The sequence below is a fragment of the Bidens hawaiensis genome, unplaced genomic scaffold, assembly GCF_021521415.1.
Source record: "Bidens hawaiensis isolate Kalapana, Puna unplaced genomic scaffold, B.hawaiensis_p1.1 tig00017612_1, whole genome shotgun sequence".
NCBI classification, from domain to species: Eukaryota; Viridiplantae; Streptophyta; class Magnoliopsida; order Asterales; family Asteraceae; genus Bidens; species Bidens hawaiensis.
In genome coordinates this window covers 330686-351179 of record NW_027492666.1, presented here as the reverse complement: position 1 = coordinate 351179, position 20494 = coordinate 330686, and the positions used below count along the sequence as shown (strand labels likewise).

At 33.5% G+C, this 20494-nt stretch overlaps 1 protein-coding gene and 1 pseudogene across 2 annotated transcripts; both read right to left on the bottom strand.

Moving 5' to 3' along the window:
- Positions 1–6158: 6158 nt before the first annotated feature.
- On the bottom strand, positions 6159–12416 carry LOC143554351 (uncharacterized protein At4g15545-like; annotated as a pseudogene). Its single transcript, XR_013138999.1, has 9 exons — positions 12031–12416; positions 11890–11958; positions 8916–8969; positions 8718–8778; positions 8549–8623; positions 8207–8443; positions 6890–6935; positions 6737–6815; positions 6159–6660 (listed from the first exon to the last, which is right to left on the bottom strand). The product of XR_013138999.1 is annotated as an uncharacterized protein At4g15545-like (transcript).
- A 2826-nt stretch (positions 12417–15242) lies between these two features.
- On the bottom strand, positions 15243–19741 carry LOC143554350 (uncharacterized). Its single transcript, XM_077044123.1, has 3 exons — positions 19401–19741; positions 17615–17803; positions 15243–16186 (listed from the first exon to the last, which is right to left on the bottom strand). Exons 1-3 carry the CDS (start codon positions 19563–19565, stop codon positions 15707–15709), a joined length of 834 nt encoding a protein of 277 aa, XP_076900238.1. The 5' UTR covers positions 19566–19741; the 3' UTR covers positions 15243–15706.
- Positions 19742–20494: the final 753 nt, after the last annotated feature.

The window sequence follows — 20494 nt, the reverse complement described above, 5'->3', positions numbered from 1 at the left end:
AGTTGGTCCTCTAGAGGCAATGGTCTGCATGGGGATAGTGTCTTCTTCATGGACCTCCGAAGACCTTTGATGTTGAATTCCGGAGGATCCTTGATTCTGGAAGAAGGATCCTTGAGGTTAGGAGTTGAAAGATCCTGGATGATACAATCCAGAGGATCCTGGTTGAAGGATGGACGATCCTTGTTGAAGCAACGAGGATCCTTGAGCTTGCCGATCCATGGACTCTTGTTGGAGGATAGATGATCCTGGCTGGAGGAACGAGGATCCCTTAGCTTGCTGACCCATGGACCCTTGTTGAAGGATGGATGATCCTTGCTAGAAGCTCGAGGATCCTTGAGTATGCTAAACCACGGACCCTGGTTGAAGGATTGATGATCCTTGCTAGAAGATCGAGGATCCTTGAGTATGCTGACCCACGGACCCTGGTTGAAGGATGGATGATCCTTGCTGGAAGATTGAGGATCCTTGAGTATGCTGACCCACGGACCCTGGTTGAAGGATGGATGATTTTTGCTGGAAGATCAAGGATCCTTGAGTATGCTGACCCACGGACCCTGGTTGAAGGATGATTGATCCTTGCTGAAGGATGGAGGATCCTTGAGCATGTTGAGCTACGGATTCCGGAGTAGAGAAATCCAACACCCTAGGCATCAAGGGAGTCTGATCCTCCGCATGCCTCTTTCTTTTCTTGAGATCTTCAATTTCACGTAAGATCCTCTGGTTGGTTTTGTTATGCTGCTCCATGTATGCCTTAACCTGTGAAAACATAGCAAAAACATCATTGTTAGAGTTAACCACCGAAGTGGCAGCTGTGGCTTTTGAGCCCTGGAACACTGGAAGTTCCGTCTTGTTTCCAGCAGTAGTAGCCCTTAGTGCTCCCGCAATTAAAGGAGGCATTGGTAGTGAAGATCTCGGTGGGAGTGAAACTGAGGAAGACGTGGTTGATGAAGCAAAAGATTGTTGAGAGGCCATTGATGGTGATATGGGTATGAAATGTTGAATATTGATAGGGTATTTTCTGGATTATAGCACCAATTGCCCCACGGTGGGCGCCAAATTGTTTTGGACAAAAATCTGCTAAGGATAATGTATCCAAATCCGTAATTGTGAGGTATAGTGCTATGGTGATAGTAATGAATATATGAACAAAATGGAGATGAACACCGTGATTTTTTGCGAGGAAAAACCTTTTAATCTGATGATTAAAGGAAAATAACCCCGGGTGATGACAACTTGTCTATCACCAATTTATTAATATAAAAAATGAGGATACAAGGTTGGAGATTAAGATCAATGTTTACAATAATTCTAAGTGTGTGTGTGTATTGCTAATTTCGTAGAGAGCAGAGTGTGTTTCCTAGCTGATCATAGCCTCAATATATACATAAAAGATAATAACTCAATGACTTTATGAATAATAAAGGTATTAATTAAGTTTCCTAAAAATCCGTCACTGTCTTCAATATAAACGTAACAGCCACTTTGACCACATGCTCCATCACTCAGGCTGCGAAATAGGGGGTAGACCAGGTCTCTTAGCCGTTACATCTGTCAAATATAATGTTATACACAGGAAACAATCGTTAGTAAATAATAAGTACTGAGGATCCTTGATCCTGACGGGATCTGACTAAGGATAACTGATCCAAGAACATATGCCAGGATAACGTATCCATAGTGTCAGATTTATGTGCCCTAACAATGATGATTTAATCAATGGAATTGATGTGTAATAGGCTTTAGAATCATGAGTCGATTATGAAATAGCATAATAATACATTCAATTTAGCTCTGATTAAAGGTTCATGCTTAAACGTTCTGCACAAACTTTAAACGTTTTGACAAAAAAGTCCAGAACAAAAACTTTAGACGTTCATAACTTCTAAAGTTTAGAAATTCAGAACTTCTAAACTTTTTGTACTGAAGTTCTTAGTTTTGAACACCCAGAAACACAAACCTTTAAACGTTCAAGCCAAAGTCTTTAAACGTTCAACACGATTAAACGAACAGAGTCATCAATCAAAACCAAAAAAATGCCACTAAATTAATACATTCAAAAATTAGAAGTTCTAGGTGTTCAAAAAGTTTAGAAGTTCTGAACTTTTAAACTTTTTGTACTAAACAAACCTTTGACCGTTTAAACGTTCAATGGCTCAGATCTGTTAAAATTAGGTTTTAGATGAAATACTCTAAAACAAAATTGAACCTTCATTATTGTTCGTTATGTTCAATTGCTCGATTAGTCCAATTCTCAATCTTCAATTAATCCGACTCTATGAACTAAAACAAGGATGGAGAATATTGTTCCATTTTAAATTTAAATTTGATTATGTTTATAATCTTGGTCTACAATTTATGAGTCGATGTATGATCGTCATTGATGAGCGAATGACTTAATTAGGAACGAAATCGCATTTGAACAAATTTACAATCTAGCCACTGCGTGTTTCCACAAATCGACGTTTCAAACACTCGCGTACCTATTAAATAAAAAAGTTTGTATGGCAAGTTCCAGGTTTCGTGATGTTGGCCCTATCAATAAACCGTCAAACCAAGCCATATAAATTCAAAACTTGACGTTTTGTCTCAGTTTAAATGATTTGGTCGGTTTTAGCGGTTTATAAACAACTCTAGTTATATTAAAAACGAGAAAACCTTATTACACCCCTTCATTTCTTTGTTTGTCAGTTACTCATCAAATAAATTAGCTCCCGAGGCGGTTCGTTTTTTGGAACGGGTACAGAAGGTGGTCCATAGTGACTCGCAGAGCCCGAGGAACCAAGGATTTATATTTAGTAGAATAGCCAATTGGCTTTGCGATTCAAAAGGGGGATAGCGGCGCAGCTTGTTGCCCATTTACCCGTTATCTAGATGTAGCTCGGTTGGTGTTTATATGTGTAAGAATACAGAGTTAATTAAAATAAATAATCCCTAATTTGTAAGAACGTTTTTATGATATATTTAGTTATGAAAAATATTACGATTTTGCCCCTGTGAAAAACGTTAGATGCCTGACTACTTTAGAAAGTATGTAAAAGTAAAGAAGATTGACGAGATTTATTTATATTGGGTATCTGGTGCCTCTGCTTCCTATCCCAAACCATAGCCATCGCCATCGCCATCACCTCCGAATGTATGTCCAACAAGGCATCACTATGCTTCACTTTCCTTAAAAACAAACACATCACTAGTAATATTGATCCACATCAAAACACTCGCTAAACTCGCGATAATCATTGACCTAATTAAACGAAAAACATCTAATCAACGATATTTTTGTTTTTCGTCTGGAATAATTTAAAGATTCCAAGTTTGACACGCGCTCACATTTATTATTACATTTGTGTGTTAAAAGTATTTAAGTATCGTTGTATTCGCTTAACATAGATTTCCTTTTGTGATAATGACTAATCCTACTTGTGATTGTTTTTGTATTGCACCACCTGCCTAACGCAACTGCGCAAGCTATGTTTTACCCAATCTTAATGATTAGCACTTTAACGTATTGGTGACGGTTTTGACGGTTACCAACATAAGTTGTTATTAATTAATTTGTGCAAACCTAGGATGTACCAAGTTGCTAGCTCGAGGACCCTACCGCCTAGAATCAGATGGTCAAATTCGGTCAAAAAAACATGTCAAATGAGTCAAGATCTGAGAGAACCAACAGTCATGTCTAAGAAGGCAATAAATAGTTAAGTGGGCTGCAAAGAGATATGCCATAGTCTAAATCAAATCAAAGATGAAAAATGATATAAATTTGGGGTGTTTGGCTGGCTGCGGCTTATTTGGCCAAGGGTACTTCCAACAACTAGCTGGTGTAAGATACATACTGCCTTGAGAAAGTGAATTTTGGAATTAGCATCAAATCTAGACCTGTTAGATATTGTTCATACACAAAAGGACAAGCACAAATAACATTTATATATGTAAACAATTGTAGTTCTACATATATATTCGTCCATTCAACAACATAGTATCACTTTCTCTATTATCATCAGCCTATCTTATCTTTATGAAGCACATCTATACATATCTGTTCAATTGGATCGGCTTCTAAATGCTTCAACCACTTTAAGTGACATTATAGGTTTAAAGTTTGTTTATTTATGAATCAGTCGGTTTGGGTTTTGAATCATTACTAACGAGCTAAATCAAATAACTCTTTCAATAAACATTATAAACAGTATATTAGATTGTTATTCTAGTAGCATAGTTTTTCAAATATATTTAACACGTTAACTATTTACATAAAAATGACCGAGCTACCCGTCTATTGTCACCTCCAAGTTAGAGCTACTTGAATAGGATTTATGTGATGTTATTAAGATGCTAAGAATCAGGTTTGGTTTTATTCTTATAGGACGCTAATTGAGTTTGAAATTGTAACACCTTTATTCCAATTTAAATCCTACAAATCTCCCCAACAAGCCCATTAACCTATAATCTTCTGTAGTTACTTATTGATAGGGGTTTTAAACTTAGCGGTGAGCAAGATAAGGGTCGGACCCTTGAAACCCGGTTACCCGACTCTCAAAACCTTTAATTAGACCCGAATATATAATAAAGGTCGTGTTAAGGGTATTTAAATTTCAACTTAAAAGGTAAAAGGGTTTCAAGGGTCCGACCATTTTTCAAACCCTTGACCCGTTTACTAGTTTCTAGATAGATATACATCATATTTGTGATTAATTTGAAATTTAGGATATATTTGTATCTCATATATGATTCATCTGAAATTTCCCAACTACTAAGAAAAATAAAAAAAATAAAGGGTCATACTACTGACCGGAAACATATATACGGGAATCACTAAATTGTTCTCTGCATGTAATTTGTGAATGTGAATATTATTTGCATGAGTTCAAATAGTTGATAAACGTTCGAAGTTAGACTTTACTATGTTATTAAATGAAAGTATAATTGTTCTATGATTCATATATTTAAATCATATATGAGATATGTCACTTGTAGATGCAAAAAATGAGATATTATTACCTTCCAGGGTAAAGGGGTTGGACCCTTGAATCCCTTATTTATATCCAACCCTTTTATTGTTTAGAGGATAGGGTCTCGGGTTCACATTTCTTCCTAAAACGGTAAAGGGTCCGGGTAGGGTATTAGGTAAAGGGTCGGGTCTTACCCTTTAAACAGTCCTAGTTAAACTAGACATATTCACACTCTGGCAGATCATACATGACTCCCGAAAACATGATCCGTGTATTCAATCATTCCTAGTTTGACACGAACACAACAGGTATACCTTAAAACTATTGACTTGTGACAATAAAGAAAAGTGTCAACCTATGAACCCATCAAATTGACCTCAACCCAACCCATTTAGTTAATCGGATCCGGCGGGGAACAAGTCCAACCCCATTTAGAGTAAACTCAAACCCATGAATTTCAAGTTAGGTTCATCTTGTATCTAAAATTAACACTCCTAACTATAGGGATATACTATCCATAATAATAGAAATAAGGAAAGAAGATTCAAAGCTAGGAGAAAGCAAAACAGAAAATTACCATGCAAAAAAGTTGAACTCAATTTGGAAAACTTACATTTTGTCTTTTAATGCAACAAAAAATTATTCCACGTACAAATTTCAAACAAGATCAATTCAAAGATTGAAACTCAGAGAATATCTCACCACCAACAGATGGGACACCAAATATATGAGTGATGAGGGATTAAAGATGAAAAAGTGAAATCACATGCATATGAAACCAATCTTAAAAGGACAAGGTAACAATTATACAAAACTTAAAACACAAAAATGTTTTTTAAAACTTATGAAACAAGCAAAATTGGTTCATTGGTCATGATGATTGATAAAGATCAAAATATTCAGTAATTTACACTTCATACAGGAATGAAATCAGGTTAAACTAAGCCTAAACAACTTTTAGCTTCCGAATACATGGTTTAATCCTCAAACCGTGTAATCCTATCAGGATGAAAATGAGAAAAAGGTCAAATTCTGCAATTGACTAGGCGGCAATTTCAACCCATTTACTTACTATTGGGGTGGTTTGGGTTGCATTCTATCTCAAATGAGTCAAATGACCAAAACCAAAATAGCTTAAAAAGAAACAGATCAAACTGGTTGATAGTAGCCTAAAGTGTATTTTTATTTTTTTACATTAGAGTAAACTATACAAAATTATCATTTCGGTTTTCTAAAAATTAAAGAGTCCATCCTTTTATTTCAAATATTACACATATAGTCCTTACTTTGAATCTTGTAACACAAACGGGCCTTTATTTGGACGGACGTTTGTGTTACAAGTTTGAAAAAACAAAGACTACGTGTTTAATTCTTTAAATAAAAGGACAAAATCGATAATTTTCAGAAAACCTTTTGTGAAATTTACTCGTTACATTATTATTACTATGATCATATTCAACACAGATTATTTACTTAACAAGATTTAAAATCTGGACCAAAAGTATATCTAGTCACCCCAATCCAATTTGCCACCTCTAATATCTAGGCTGAAAAAACATACACATAGAAGCAGAGAGCTCACACTTATTAAAACAATGTATCTCAACCAACAATAACCTCATTGTTTGTTGCGATTCAGTAGAGCTTGAAATGATAGGTAGGGATCCTTGTTATCAGACCCGAATATTTCTTCTGCCTTCCTCAAAGTCTCCTGAAAAGACAGAAATTAAAGAGTGAAGAAAAATAAAAGAGGTGATTCGAAATGACAACCGAAGTGTACTACTCACCTCACGAGATTGCTTTTGAGCATTTAACTCCTTTATATTTGCTAAAAAAGCACTGAATTGCTCATAAGATAGTCGAATCCTGTATAATTAGCCGTTTTTTATTAATATATTAGCCACTTAATAAATGTCCTAAAGTTAATTCACATTATTCACCTTGCTTGACGGAAGACCTCTTTTCCATCAATCTTAGCAGCACGACCTTTACAAAAAGAAGCCGTGTAAGATGAATAAAAATCTTAAAAAATATAAACCAGAACAAAATATAAAAAAAAGAAGAAATAACAAAACAACTTGGTTGGCATATATCATAGTTATTAGTTTTTGCTGTAGTGTAAAGCATACGCCTGTAAACGAACAAATCGCTTAGGGAACCGTTCATGGATCGTTGCGGTGGGGTATTCATTTATATTCATTTATTTAGTAAACAAACGAACATGAACACATCTCATTAGTTCATTTATATATGCATATGCATAGTTATTAAAAGCGATAAAAGCGCACGCCTAGGCACATTTTTTGGGCGAAGCGGTGGTTTCCCGCTTCTTAATGCTGAAGGCACATATCCAGGAGAAACTTCCTATTTTTTGCTTTGTTTTTTATCCTTTCTAATGTTTTATGACCTTTTTCTGATTTCTTTTTATAAATCAATTAAGGATCACCTAAAAAATAGGTTAACTTACGTAATTTACTCCAACATTATCTATATCTATTGATTCTATTAAATTTGTTTTGTATATTCTAGTTAAGCTATATATATATATATATATATATATATATATATATATATATATATATATATATATATATATATATATATATATATTTAAATATCATTATTTTAAAAGGGTTTTTTTTGTATTGGTTAAATGTTTTAACTGTTAATTGTATTGAATTTTTATTACATTTGGGACTAATAATAGTTTAATATATCTATTACATATATATTTTATTGTTTTTATTATTGCGCTTTTTTTTCTCAGGCCCTCGCTTTTTTTGCGCATTGCACCCAGGTGAGGCCTATGTGTCTTGAGTGCGCTTACCACCTTTGATAACTATGTGTTAATGTTCATTAGTATAGTTTGTTTTAGTTCGTTTGTTTATATATTAATTTAAAATTTTTAGGATCCTTACAATTCAGTCTAGTTTTATGAAATTAAATATCATTAATTATAATTTGGTCTGGCTTTATTAATTCTTAGTCCAATCTTGCTCACATTAGCTTTTTGTTGCTGTTTGCTCATCATTCATCTATGTTCAATTATGCTTGTTCGATTACATCCGTTAACCGTTCGTTTATACTATTAACGAATTTATTAACGCATTCATTTCGTAACAAAAAATATGAACAAGAAATCCCTGTTTGTCTAATTGTATTCTACTGTTTATAAGGTTGAAATTTAATGAATGAACACAAACATGCACCATTCGTGGTCGTTTGGTTTGTTTAATAGCCTAGTAAAGCATTTAAACCTGGTAAAGGGGGTCCACGAGGAGGCGAGTTTCCAGCTGAAGATTGCTGACTTGACAGGTACCATGATGACATTGTGTTACGGCTTTCATATTGAACTTTTGTTGGGGATGTAGTACCAGAAGCAGAATACCTTCTAGGAGACACACTTGCGGAGGTTGTTTTGGGGGTTGCAGTTGGAGTTACACGTGTGCTGATAAATGGGGTTACAGAAAACCTTTGACTGGCAACCTTTGAGGCTGAAATTGTAAAGATAACTATGTCTCAACTGATAATACAAGAGACTAAGTGGGTACCACAAGACACTCGATCAAATAAAAACTAAAAATAAACAGTTTTAGTACCGTCATCATGTATGTTTCCACAATCAATAGAGCCACTGTAAGAATGGTGCCTTCTATAGCCAGTTGTCTCCTCTTCTGAGGGAACAATATATATGTAAACAATAATATCATTTCTTATTTTAAGAAGAGAAACAACTGAAAAGTATTTCAATTCAATCTTAATATTTACCTTTAGTCAGGAAAGCTTTGGGAGCAGATTGATCATAGGTGCCTATTTCTACAGTTGCTGCCTGAAGATACAAATAATTGAAAGGTTGTAATTTGATCAGCATGAATAACAGTGTTTTTTTGTAATTAGGGCAATCACGAGCAGACCCATGAAATGCAACGAGAATAAGAAGGCAAAATAATGGCAAAACAATCTTACAGTTGAATCATTGTCGTTCAATGACTGCATTAACTGTCGCTTGAATGCCTCCAGCTGTCAGATATATAAAAATTAAATTCACTCTGAATAAAAACGGAATGTATAATGATCTAGAAGCAAAACAAGTAGAATGCAAAAAAATAGTTTTTAAACCATGTGGCAAATTATCCTAAACTCCTTCGTTATGGCTTTGCTGCATTGGTTACTTTTTCAATGAATATATGTATGCCAACAATGTAAGTTGCAGCAGCTAATTAATGCTAGAACTGGAAATAACGACCGAGGAATGACAAAAAGGTAAAATTTGTAGACGAAGATTCTTGGGACATAACACTAGAGATTCCATAAGCTCTTACACAGTTGCTAACTTGCTACAGCGTCAATGGTTAACGTCACATTCATGTATAAACTATTGGGTCCAATTAATCATATACATTCATTTGAAAATATTAGTCAAATTCAAATTCGAGAGAAAAACAATGAAAAGTGATTGATAGTAGCGTCTATCAGAAGCTTCATATGCAAATAACCATTGCTCTTAGGCCTATAAACGAACCGAACATTCAGTGAAATGTCAGTGAACCGTTGGGCGGGAAGTTCGTTTATTTTATAAAGGAACGAACATGAACAAAAAATTTGTGTTCGTTAAATTAAGCAAACAACCATGAACAGATGTTTCGTTCGTTCATTTATGTTCGTTTATTCATGTTTGTTTATGTTTGTACATATATGTTCATTTATTTTCGTTTATGTTTCTGTGTTTATTTATGTTTGTTTGTGTTCATTTAGGTAGGTTCATATATGTTCAATTATGTTTGTTTATCTTTGTTCATTGATGTCCGTGAACTCTTCGTTTAGATTTTAAATAAACGAACATAAGCGAACACGAACATGTTCGTTTTTTAAACAAACGATGAAACAAACATGAACACCATATATGTGTTCGATTAAGTGTTCGTGTTTGTTTAAAGTTAAATGAACAAACACGAACATACCCTTGTTTGTGTTCGTTCGGTTCGTTTACAGGCCTAATTGCTCTGATGCTCGCCTATCACTCAACAGAATTGCTCTCTGTCAAAGTGATAAAACCCAAACTACAACTTTTTATCATACGTTGTAGGCAGTTTAAAGTTTAAAATTCTAGGGATCACTACATCTGCAATCATCTGAGATTTTAGACAAAGGTAAAATACTGCTATTTCACAGATTTTCTCACTGATAGTCAACTCAAACCGTAATCAACTTATTCAAAGAAATAACACATACATGGCCATGTATGAACAAGATAATTTTGTTAATGGCTCAAGAGCTAATTTCAAGATTCTAAATATTAAAACAAAACATCTAATGTAGAAACAAAATTACTATAATGCAATGTAAGCACTAATGTCACTGGCAACAGGTGCAGAACTGGCAAGGGCTGGCAAATCGTGTCTTATCATGTTTAACTTGTTAGAGATGACACTTTTAACCAAAAGTATCAAACATGAAAACAACTCGTTTAACACTTGGCTTTGGTGGTTTGAGCTTGGCAGTTATATGTTTTATGTATCAAGAAGTATAAAATTGCATAGTGTATTTTTTTGCTAAACAGGTCGTATCGCACTAGCGTGGCAAATGTGCCAAGGAAACGCATAACTTCGAAGCTTCAGAAACATGAAATGTAATTGCATAAACAAACTATATCGCCACAAAACTAAACCTACAGCATAGTTGTCAATAGCGAAGAGCGGTAAATAGCGACGGGTCACCTAGATGATACGTATCGAATAGCAGTAAATAGTGGCCGCTATTTCATATTAGCGATAAAGGAGTAGAAAATTTTTAAGCAAATAATTAGGGTTTATATTCACAAACTAAGCTTTTAAGGTGGAACTTGTGGAAAATGCAGCTGTTTGGTCAATAACAAGCCTAAAAACTAGGTTTCTACAATTTTTTTTATTAAAATATAATAAAAAAAACCCTAAATACCGCAATAATCACGCTAAATAACCAATATTTAGTATATAGCAGCCTACAGCCGCATCGCTACATAGCGTGCTATAGTGCCCACTATCACCGCTATTGACAACTATGAATGCAATGTAAGCAATAATGCCATTGGCAAACAAGTGCAGAACTGGCAAGGCTTGACAAATTGTGTCTTATCGTGTTTAACATGTTAGAGAACGACTCGTTTAACACTTGGCTTTGGTGGTTTGAGCTTTGGCAGTTATATGTTTTATGTATCAAGAAGTATAAAATTGTATAGTGTAATTTTTTGCTAAACAGGTCGTATCGCACTAGCGTGGCAAATGCGCCAAGGAAACGCATAACTTCAAAGCTTTAGATGCATGAAACGTAATTGCCCAAACAAACTATATCGCCACAAAACTAAACCTACAGTAACATACTTCAAAGTTTAAACTCTAGGTCTAAACATATTATTCCAAATTCACACAAACACACTCAATTATCAAATTAACAATTAGGCATCACATAACATAACATAACACGGGAATTTCGAGAACTTAAGACTTAAAACACTAACATTGAACACTAAAAGTTGATAATTAAACTAAAAACACTGATATCGGGAATTTTGGGAACTGATTTAAGACTTAAAACACTAACATTGAACACTAAAAGTTGATAATTAAGACTAAAAACACTGATATCGGGAATTTCGATGATATATCGGTCCAATATCGGTCAATATCAGCGATATTATCGGTACTGATATTCTGACTGATATTTTACCAAGGGACCAATAACCGATATATCATTGACATATCACTTGTGATATATTGGCGATATCGACTACATAGCTTCATATGCATAAACAAACTATATCCTTACAAAATTATACCTATAGCAACATACTTCAAACTCTATTTCTAAACATACACACACATTATTCCAGATTCCACACAAACACACTCAATTATCAAATTAACAATTAAGCATAACACAACAAATCACACAGAATCCAAACCTTCGCTAAGTCGCGCCCTATCTTCTTTGCAGTCACCGCCAACGAATCTCTCTCCTCCGCAAGCTTCCTCTTCATTCATAAACAATCAAAATTAGGTCAACACAAATAACAATAACAATAATAATCGAAAAACCTAATTACATTATCCTCAAGCGTAAGCTGCATCCTCAACTGAACATTATGACACGTTTGCTGAAGCTCAGACACCTTCTCTTCAAGCTCCATTACAACTCGATCCTTCTCATTCACCTTCTGCCTTAACGCATTCGCTTCGGATTCCAGTTTCGACGCGAGATGCAAGCGCCATTGACGTGATCTTCCGACCGAGATCTAGCTGGTCGTACGGATCCGTAGGGAGTACGGACAGGATACTGTCCGGTAGGTTGAAGTCTGGACCGGTGGCTGTACTAGTGGTGCTGAGTTCTGACATCGAGTTGATGATTGCAAACCCTAGCTGTTAGTTGGTTGATGAACAGGTTAGTTATTTGCTGTGAATAACAATAATAATATCGTGAAGGTGAAGGTGAAGGTGAAGGTGAAGGTGAAGGTGAAGGTGGAAGACTTTGTGACGACAGGTTCCAACAACTACATTTGGACAAAGCCACGGAGAATATGATTTGGAAAGTGTAAGACGAGTCCTTTAACTATTTTCATTCTTACGATTTTCGGATTCTCCCAGTGATTTTATATTTATTTTCATCTGTTTGTTTGGCGACGACACCTTCATCTTGGATTTTTCCTTCATCGGCTTGTGATTGTGTGATAAGGTGTTCACGAGTCGAGCTTGGGTGGCTTCGAGCTCGAGCTTGAAATTAAACGATGCAACTTAGTCAGGCTCGAGCTTGATTTTGAAGTTAAATAGGCCTAAGATCTTGCCAACGAGCCGAGCCATGACCCGAGTTGAGCTTAGGTTGATTTTGAATCAGCTACAAAAATGATTCAACTCAGCTCAGGTTGTTTTAAATCAAGCATTTTAGTTAGTTTTATTCGAGCTTTTATCTAGCGAACACGGGCTTCGAGTCGTGAGCTTTTTGAACAGCCATAGTGTGTGATGCGTGAGTGAATCGGCTTTGCTCAGGTTGGTGTACTCAAGTATACTAGGTAGTACAATCAGCTTGTGAAATCGGTTTAGGTGGCACGCAAATGCCCTTTATATGTTGATTTTGAATCAAACACCAATTAGCAAAAATTTTCATAAACTAGGTTTCTATGAATATGACGTGTAGGGATTTATTGTTTTGATGTGAAGTAAAATATAAACGACAATGTAATTTGGAAAACCAGTTTGTACAATTGCTTAACTCAGTTTTCATTTTAAAAGATCCATGTCGAATGTCTAGTTATCTGACAATGATCTTGAACTAATTTGGAAGGGCACAATTATATACGCAAGGAAAAGGAGTTGGTTGTTAGCAAAAAGAAAAAGTGTGTGAATGATAAAAAGAAACCACGTAAAAGAAAATAGAAAAAATATGCAACGAGTTTATTTTTTAGAAAACAAGTAAAGAATACTGATAAGTGTATCTTATAATCTATAAATCATCATACTTTCAAGTTTCAATGTGGTCAAGTGTATGGTGCCTGATTTTCTTCCAAGAACCTTGTTAGCACTTAGCACCATGTTGAACAAAAAGTATTTGAACCAAAAAGTGTGACTTTTGAAATAATTCAAGGACTATGTTTGTAATTTTTTACTTATTTTTTGTAATAAAATCTAATAGTTTTAGAATATATTCTTGATTTTGACATTTTTTTAATTTTAATGTTCCCCCCAAATTTCGGCTGTGATTTAAATTTATAAATATAAATGGCGTTAATTTAATTGCTTTACTTTTCCAACTTATTACTATATTTGCTCCCGTTTTCCTAATTTCAACAAGTCAAAAGAAGTTGTTTAACTTCAAAGGTTTTAGTAGTCTTTTGAAAATGAAATTTCAACTTAATTGGTGGATACACTTAATCAAAATATGTAAACATGTGTATTACATGATACAATTAAAAATCTCAGTTTGTTAAGTCTATGTTAACCTGGACATGACATGTCAATGAATTTAAGAGTTTGTTTTTCAAATAATTATTTAGATTTTAGAAAAAAAAAATTAACAAGTGTTGTTTTCTATATAACCACTAATTTCGATATTTAAACTAATTTTCCCTCTAAAACTCTTGTCTTTCATTTTATCAACTTCATTAATTACTACCAACTTCTCATTTTCCAATCAAATTCATCATATAACTATAATCATAAGCTAAATATATACACTCAAGTTTGTTAACTGAAAATGAGAGATAAACAACAAAAATGATTAAAAAGATATCAATTAATTAAAAAAAATGCTTAATCAAGGTAGAAGCCTGTTTGTTTTAAGAACCTACAATGAGTTAGAAACAAGTTTGATTCGTATGAGTGGGTTCAATGTCTCAAATTTTGTTTGGTAGGTATTTAATTGGGATTGACTAATGGTTCTATTGCAATTATTTTTCTAAGTTTTGCATCTTTGTTGAACTAGAAAACATTAAAAAGTGAATGAGGCTCTAGGATGCCAACATTTTTGGAATAACTTAAAAGTCATTCAAGTGATGACTTGTAATATCAACCAATACTCATACCTCACTTTTTGGATATCAACCTTATGATGTAAATAATGCTAACTTTTTGTAACTGTTTCGCACTTGTTTAAAATCGGAAACTTTGGTACCATTTGATGAATATTATAAAGTAACATTATGATAATAAGAGAGTTTACAAACACACAAAATGTGGGATTATATTCTCTGTTTTCAAGTTGTTTTCCTATTATTATTAGAGTTAAGTGTCATTTTAGTACATGTGGTTTGACCAACTACACAACTTTAGTACCTATTCTTTATTTTGTGCAAATGGCTACCTCAGTTTCAAAAAACATGCATTTTAGTACTTTTTTTCTAACCCCGTCTATTTTTTCCGTTAAGTCACGGATAATTTGGTAAGTTCGTTAGTTTCTTTGTTTTTCTCATTTCTTTTAACATAAATCCCCAAATCATTTCTTCATATCATCATAGGGTTTGAATTTTTACGATATTTAGGGATGTTATGATTTGGGGATTTATGATTTACACGATATAAGCGTTTAAAAGAAAAGAAAAAACAAAGAAAATAACGAAGTTACTAAATTATCCCTGACTTAACGGAAAATATAGACAGAGTTAGAAAAAAAGTACTAAAAATGCAAGTTTTTTTGAAACTGAGGTAGCTATTTGCACAAAATAAAGAATAGGTACTAAAGTTGCGTAATTAGTCAAACCACAGGTATTAAAATGACACTTAACTCTTATTATTATTAACTACAAATAAATAATCTCACTATCACCTTATTCATTTTTTTAAGTATACAATCTCAAGGAGTCATCAACAAACCTGAACTCATGGAGGATCAATCTCAACGAGTCATGACAGTCTCGGTCTACCAATCGCTCCCTGTTTATACTAGAGATAGATTACAACAAATAACTATTGAATACGGTTCAAAACTTGGTTTAACCCAACAAAATTTGTTTGTCCATTTAACCATCATATCAAATCATATCTAATTTGTTTAAATAAATTGAATAGATACTAAAAACATTCGAACACTTTTGGGTAACTTTCAAGTTTAAACCCGTTTCAAAGTTAACCACACACGAGCCATTATATCCAACCCAAATCAACCAATTTCAATGTAAATCAGTTGAACCGTACAACCTATCATCTTGCATACCGTTCGTCCTCATACTTGTATGACGCAGGGCCAAGACCAGGGATATAATAATAATATACTCTGCTCGCTCACACGTTTACTTACTTTACCGACCTTACACCAATATTCTTTACACGAAACCGATACCGAGGCTGAGAATCTTTATCGTCACTATCATCATCTTCACTGCTATCATCTTCAACTTTATCCCATCTTGAATAATCAAGACGAGAATGCCCTTTCGGCTTTGGAATTTCCTCCTTAAGGATTTGGGGTTGAGGGGCAGTGACGGTAATTTTAGGCTTTGGAATTTCCTCCTTCGGGCTTTGGGGTTGAGGGGTAGTGACGGTAATTTTAGGCTTTGAAACTTCCTCCTTCAGGCTTTGGAGTTGAGGGGTAGTGACGGTAATTTTAACGTTTTCCGGGCTGCTGACATCATCCTTGGATGCAGGTTCGTTTGAATCATGGCTATGGTTTCCTGCTAGTCCTAATGAAGCAGACTGTTCATAACTATCAATATTATCTTCCACTTCGTCCTCTTCTTCTAGCTCAGTTTCATCCTCGGGTATTGGCGCCAGAGACTTTCCTTGACCAAAAATATAACAAACATTTTAACAAAAAACTAATTATATGATATTTATAATCAGAATTATATAATAAGCTATTAAGAGAAAAAGTATTTGACGTGCTTCTACTATTTGTAGTTGTAATAATCACATAATCATTCGTGTTCGACAAATTCTAATTATTTAAGTAGTAAATAAAATGACAAAAAGGAGCATTCTTATATATTATTAAAATATAAATTTAAGACAAGAAAATATATTCTCTATCAGCTAGACAGATATAAGTATATAACAATACTTTTTATAAGTTACTAATAATGATTAATGATTTAATGATAAGTTTTTTATTTCACAAAAGAAGTTAAATAATCAATTTTGTTGCGCTTGGTTTGATTTTTCACAACTATATAACTTAATCTAACAAATGAAGATATATAAATTAGGAAAAAAATTATAAATTAAAAGTGATAAAAAGAATTTAAAAAATATACTAAAAAAAATTGTGATAATTACACATTTTGTCCTTTAGTTGTAAGAGCAAAAAAGCCATTTTGTAAAAAGTTAATAGACCTTTTAACACCAGTTAATGGGACCTGGGAAGTATGAAAACTGGAAACGCTGCAAGTTACCCCATACATAAAAAACGAAAGCTGTAATTTACCCTAAATAGTATCATAATTACAATCAAGATCCAAACATTAAAAATCGACTATCACGAATTCAAGCTGCATTAATTAATAATATAATCAAGGGTAAAGTTAAAATACAAAGGGAGACAAAAACAAGAAGTGTGAGAAGGATTTGTGGCCACACAAAAAGCCCCTCAACAAAAAATTCAAAAAAAATATAAAAAAAATCATAACTCAAAATATAAATAAAAAACGAGAAAAATTAGAAAACCAAAATGTTTCCCCCGTCATTCCCATTCCAAAAAAAAAAACAAAAAAAAAATAACCGACGAAAAGACACAATGTCGAGAAGAAGACACAATGCCGAAAATGAACAAACAACACAATGATAAATAAAAAAGACACAATAGGTCGCAAATTTAACACAATGCTGAACAAAATATAACACAATGTCAAGGAAAAAGGACACAATCAATGACGAAAATAAACACAAAACACGATGATAAATAAAAAGACACAATGATGTTTTTTCCTCAACATTGTGTCTTTTTCGAGTTTTTTTTCTTTTCTTTTTTTTTTTTTTTTGAAAACGAGGAAAACGGTGGAAACATTTTTGCGTTTTTACATTTTTCATTTTTTTATTAAATTTTGAGTTATGAATTTTTTATTATTTATTCTGAGGGGTTTTTATTTGTGGCTAGAAATTCTTATCATCCTTCTCATTTTTGTCCTCCATTGTAGAATAACTTGACCCATATAATCAATTTCATATCATAAACCTAAATTGTGTTTGCAAATTGTATGAAGAGCATACCAGTTGTGTCTTTAAACGTGCTTCAAGGTTTTGGTATACTTCTGATGAAGGATTTAACTCAATGAGGCGGTTAACATCAAATAGAGCAGAGTGGTATTGTTTCAGTGTGACCAAAGTTTGGGCCCGTAACATTAAGGCTCCGGTATGCTCATAATCAAGCTCCAGCACAGCGGTACATTCATCTGCAGCCTAACATCATAATAACCGACATATCAGACAACTATGATCACTGTCAAGTCAAACTACAAATAAACTTAACGATTGCAGTTTATCTTCATTCTTCTGCCAAGGTGGCAGCCATGTAGACTAAACCTGGCAAGTCGAAATCTTTTTGCATTATTCAACCAATTAATGGATTAGTTTGATTTGATAATTGGCTAATTGTTGCAAGTTGCAGTTTTAAATGAGAATATTAATTTCATTCAATCATACTGTATAATGTTCACCAATTATTGATGCACAGAAAAAATGTATGATTGCTCATAAATAACTCAATTAAAAATGTATAACTACTCATCAATTATCGTAGAGCATTTTAGACGGTATAACATGCATGATTACTCATGAATCTACCATAATTTAATAAAAATGTATTAAAAAAGAATTGTGTTTTATTTACTAGTTATGAAAATCACAAGCATGCTTAGAATTTGGTCCCAACTGACTGACAGTCCTACTTTCAAGCTTTATAATGCGTCAAGTCAATACCAAACCGGCCGGACCAAAACCAATAATCGACAACCAAAATGACAATTTTATCTGCTAACACGTGTAATCAATTCACATAATAAATTGTATATGATGATTAAAGCCTAAGGAAATCTACTTCGTTCAAACATGTGCCGACAAACATGCTACAGCATTAGGGTTAAATCTAGTAGAGCCGACATCCTCCTAATATTCCATTTGAAAAAAGATTGAGAATTTGGAACCACAAGTTGTAATGTAATATCTTTATCAGAACTTCAACCTAGTGTTTAGATACTAAACAATTTATTTCCATCCCTTATCTATAAAAGATACATGTTATGATTGTCAAAATCTTATAGTTTTAAGTTTTAACTCTAAATCTTCAAAGCACTCCTTTAAAACAGAAAGCTAAAAAATGTTTTACTATTTGTCAAAATGCCAAATATCTAAAGCATTAACTAGGGGTGAGCAATAAATGAACCATTAATCGAAACCAAACCGAAAACCAACAAAATCGAACAAAAACTAACCGAAAATCAGTTATCAGTTTTTTTTTCCGTACCCTCGGTTAACCTAAATTAACCAAACCAAACACATTTTCATTTATTTCTAGCTTTTATACCTCCATTTCATGTATTTCTAAGCAAAAATATTTAACCTAAACTTGGTTGATTAATAACCGAACGGAAAACCGACAAATTAACCAAATAAACCAACCGATTAACCAAACCTTGATTTTTTAATCAAATAAAATTTAACCAACCCAGAAAACCGACAAATAAACAGAACCGCTTAACCGAAACCCAAATGTTTAATAAATAAGATTTCGGTTTCCGTTTACACTAATAACCGAACCGTATACAACCCTAGCTATTAACACCTTCAATTCTAAAAATAAGCAATTTTACCATCACAAATTCGGTATATTTATCTAGTTCAATAACAGTTGTACGGACATTCAAATCAATCCTAATATTTAACCTAGGGTTTATCCAAATTAGGTATATAAATATATCCAGATTCAAATTAACACATCAAAATTAAACCATAACTAAACAACAACAACAACAACAATAATAATAATAATAATAATGACCTTGTTAAATCGGTGGAGTTTGAGAAAACAAGCGGCTCGATTGCTATGCAGAGCGATCTTCTGAGGATTGGATTTGGCAATGGAAAGAGCTTGGGTGTAAAACTCTAGGGCTTCTTCGTACTTACCGTCTCTGTACATCTGATGAGCTCGTTCTATCTTGTTCATTTCAAAACCCTACCTTCTTTCTATAATAATAATATCATCTAATGACTAATATTACAGTACAGAGATCATAGATAGAGGAATTTGGAGACGTATGATTAGAGGATAGATAGAGACAGAAGCAATATATTACATTAGATTAGAGACAGGTGAATATTGGGGATGATGTTTGGTGGTGGTGTTTTGTTTTAAATTTGAAATTACATACAAGTGGTAACGTGTGTTATTGTTATTGCATAACGTCAGAACTCACAATTGTAAAATGTTTAAATAAATAATAAGGTATTGCTCAAAATACGGAGGAGATCGGTACGGAAACAAAAAAAAATAAAAAATAAAAAGTGCGTAAAAACACATACTGAATATTGCGTTTATTACGGTGGTGGTATGATGCTAGTTTAGAAATAATAGTGAAAATATGTCAGCGAATACCGAAAACCATAAAAATGAAAGTTAGTTCGGTACCCAAAAAAAGAAAATAAGAAATGAGTAAAAATATAAACTAATTGTCGTAGTGGTTAAGGTGGTACTATACCGGTTCGAAACTTGTAGTGAAAAAAATATACTGAAGCCGACTTAGTATTAGAACCAAATAATAATCATTATTAAAGATTTAAGAATTAATTTCATATATATCCCTACAAACTTTAAAAATATCATATATATCCAACCAAAATTAAATATATCATATATACCCAATTTTAATAAACTTTTATTTGATGACCGTTCTACCCTTTTCATATAATTTTAATATGATTAAACTAAATATAAAATTTAAAATCATTTCATTCCCCATAAGTTTATTGTCGGAAAACAAATTACATTAGAACCAGGCAACCAACCTACCACCACCACCCCGTTCCAACAACTAGTCCGACTAGTCGGTTGATTTCCATCTCCGTCCATTGCTTCACGTCCTCTTTCACCACACA

What these genes read in the sequence shown, in the direction of transcription:
- LOC143554350 (XM_077044123.1), bottom strand. Translation starts at nt 19,565, where the DNA reads ATGAACAAGATAGAACGAGCTCATCAGATGTACAGAGACGGTAAGTAC. An exon ending in AACTCCACCGATTTAACAAG is followed by an intron (nt 17,804 to 19,400) that starts GTCATTATTATT and finishes TTATGATGTTAG; the next exon opens with GCTGCAGATGAATGTACCGC. An exon ending in CACGTTTAAAGACACAACTG is followed by an intron (nt 16,187 to 17,614) that starts GTATGCTCTTCA and finishes GGTCAAGGAAAG; the next exon opens with TCTCTGGCGCCAATACCCGA.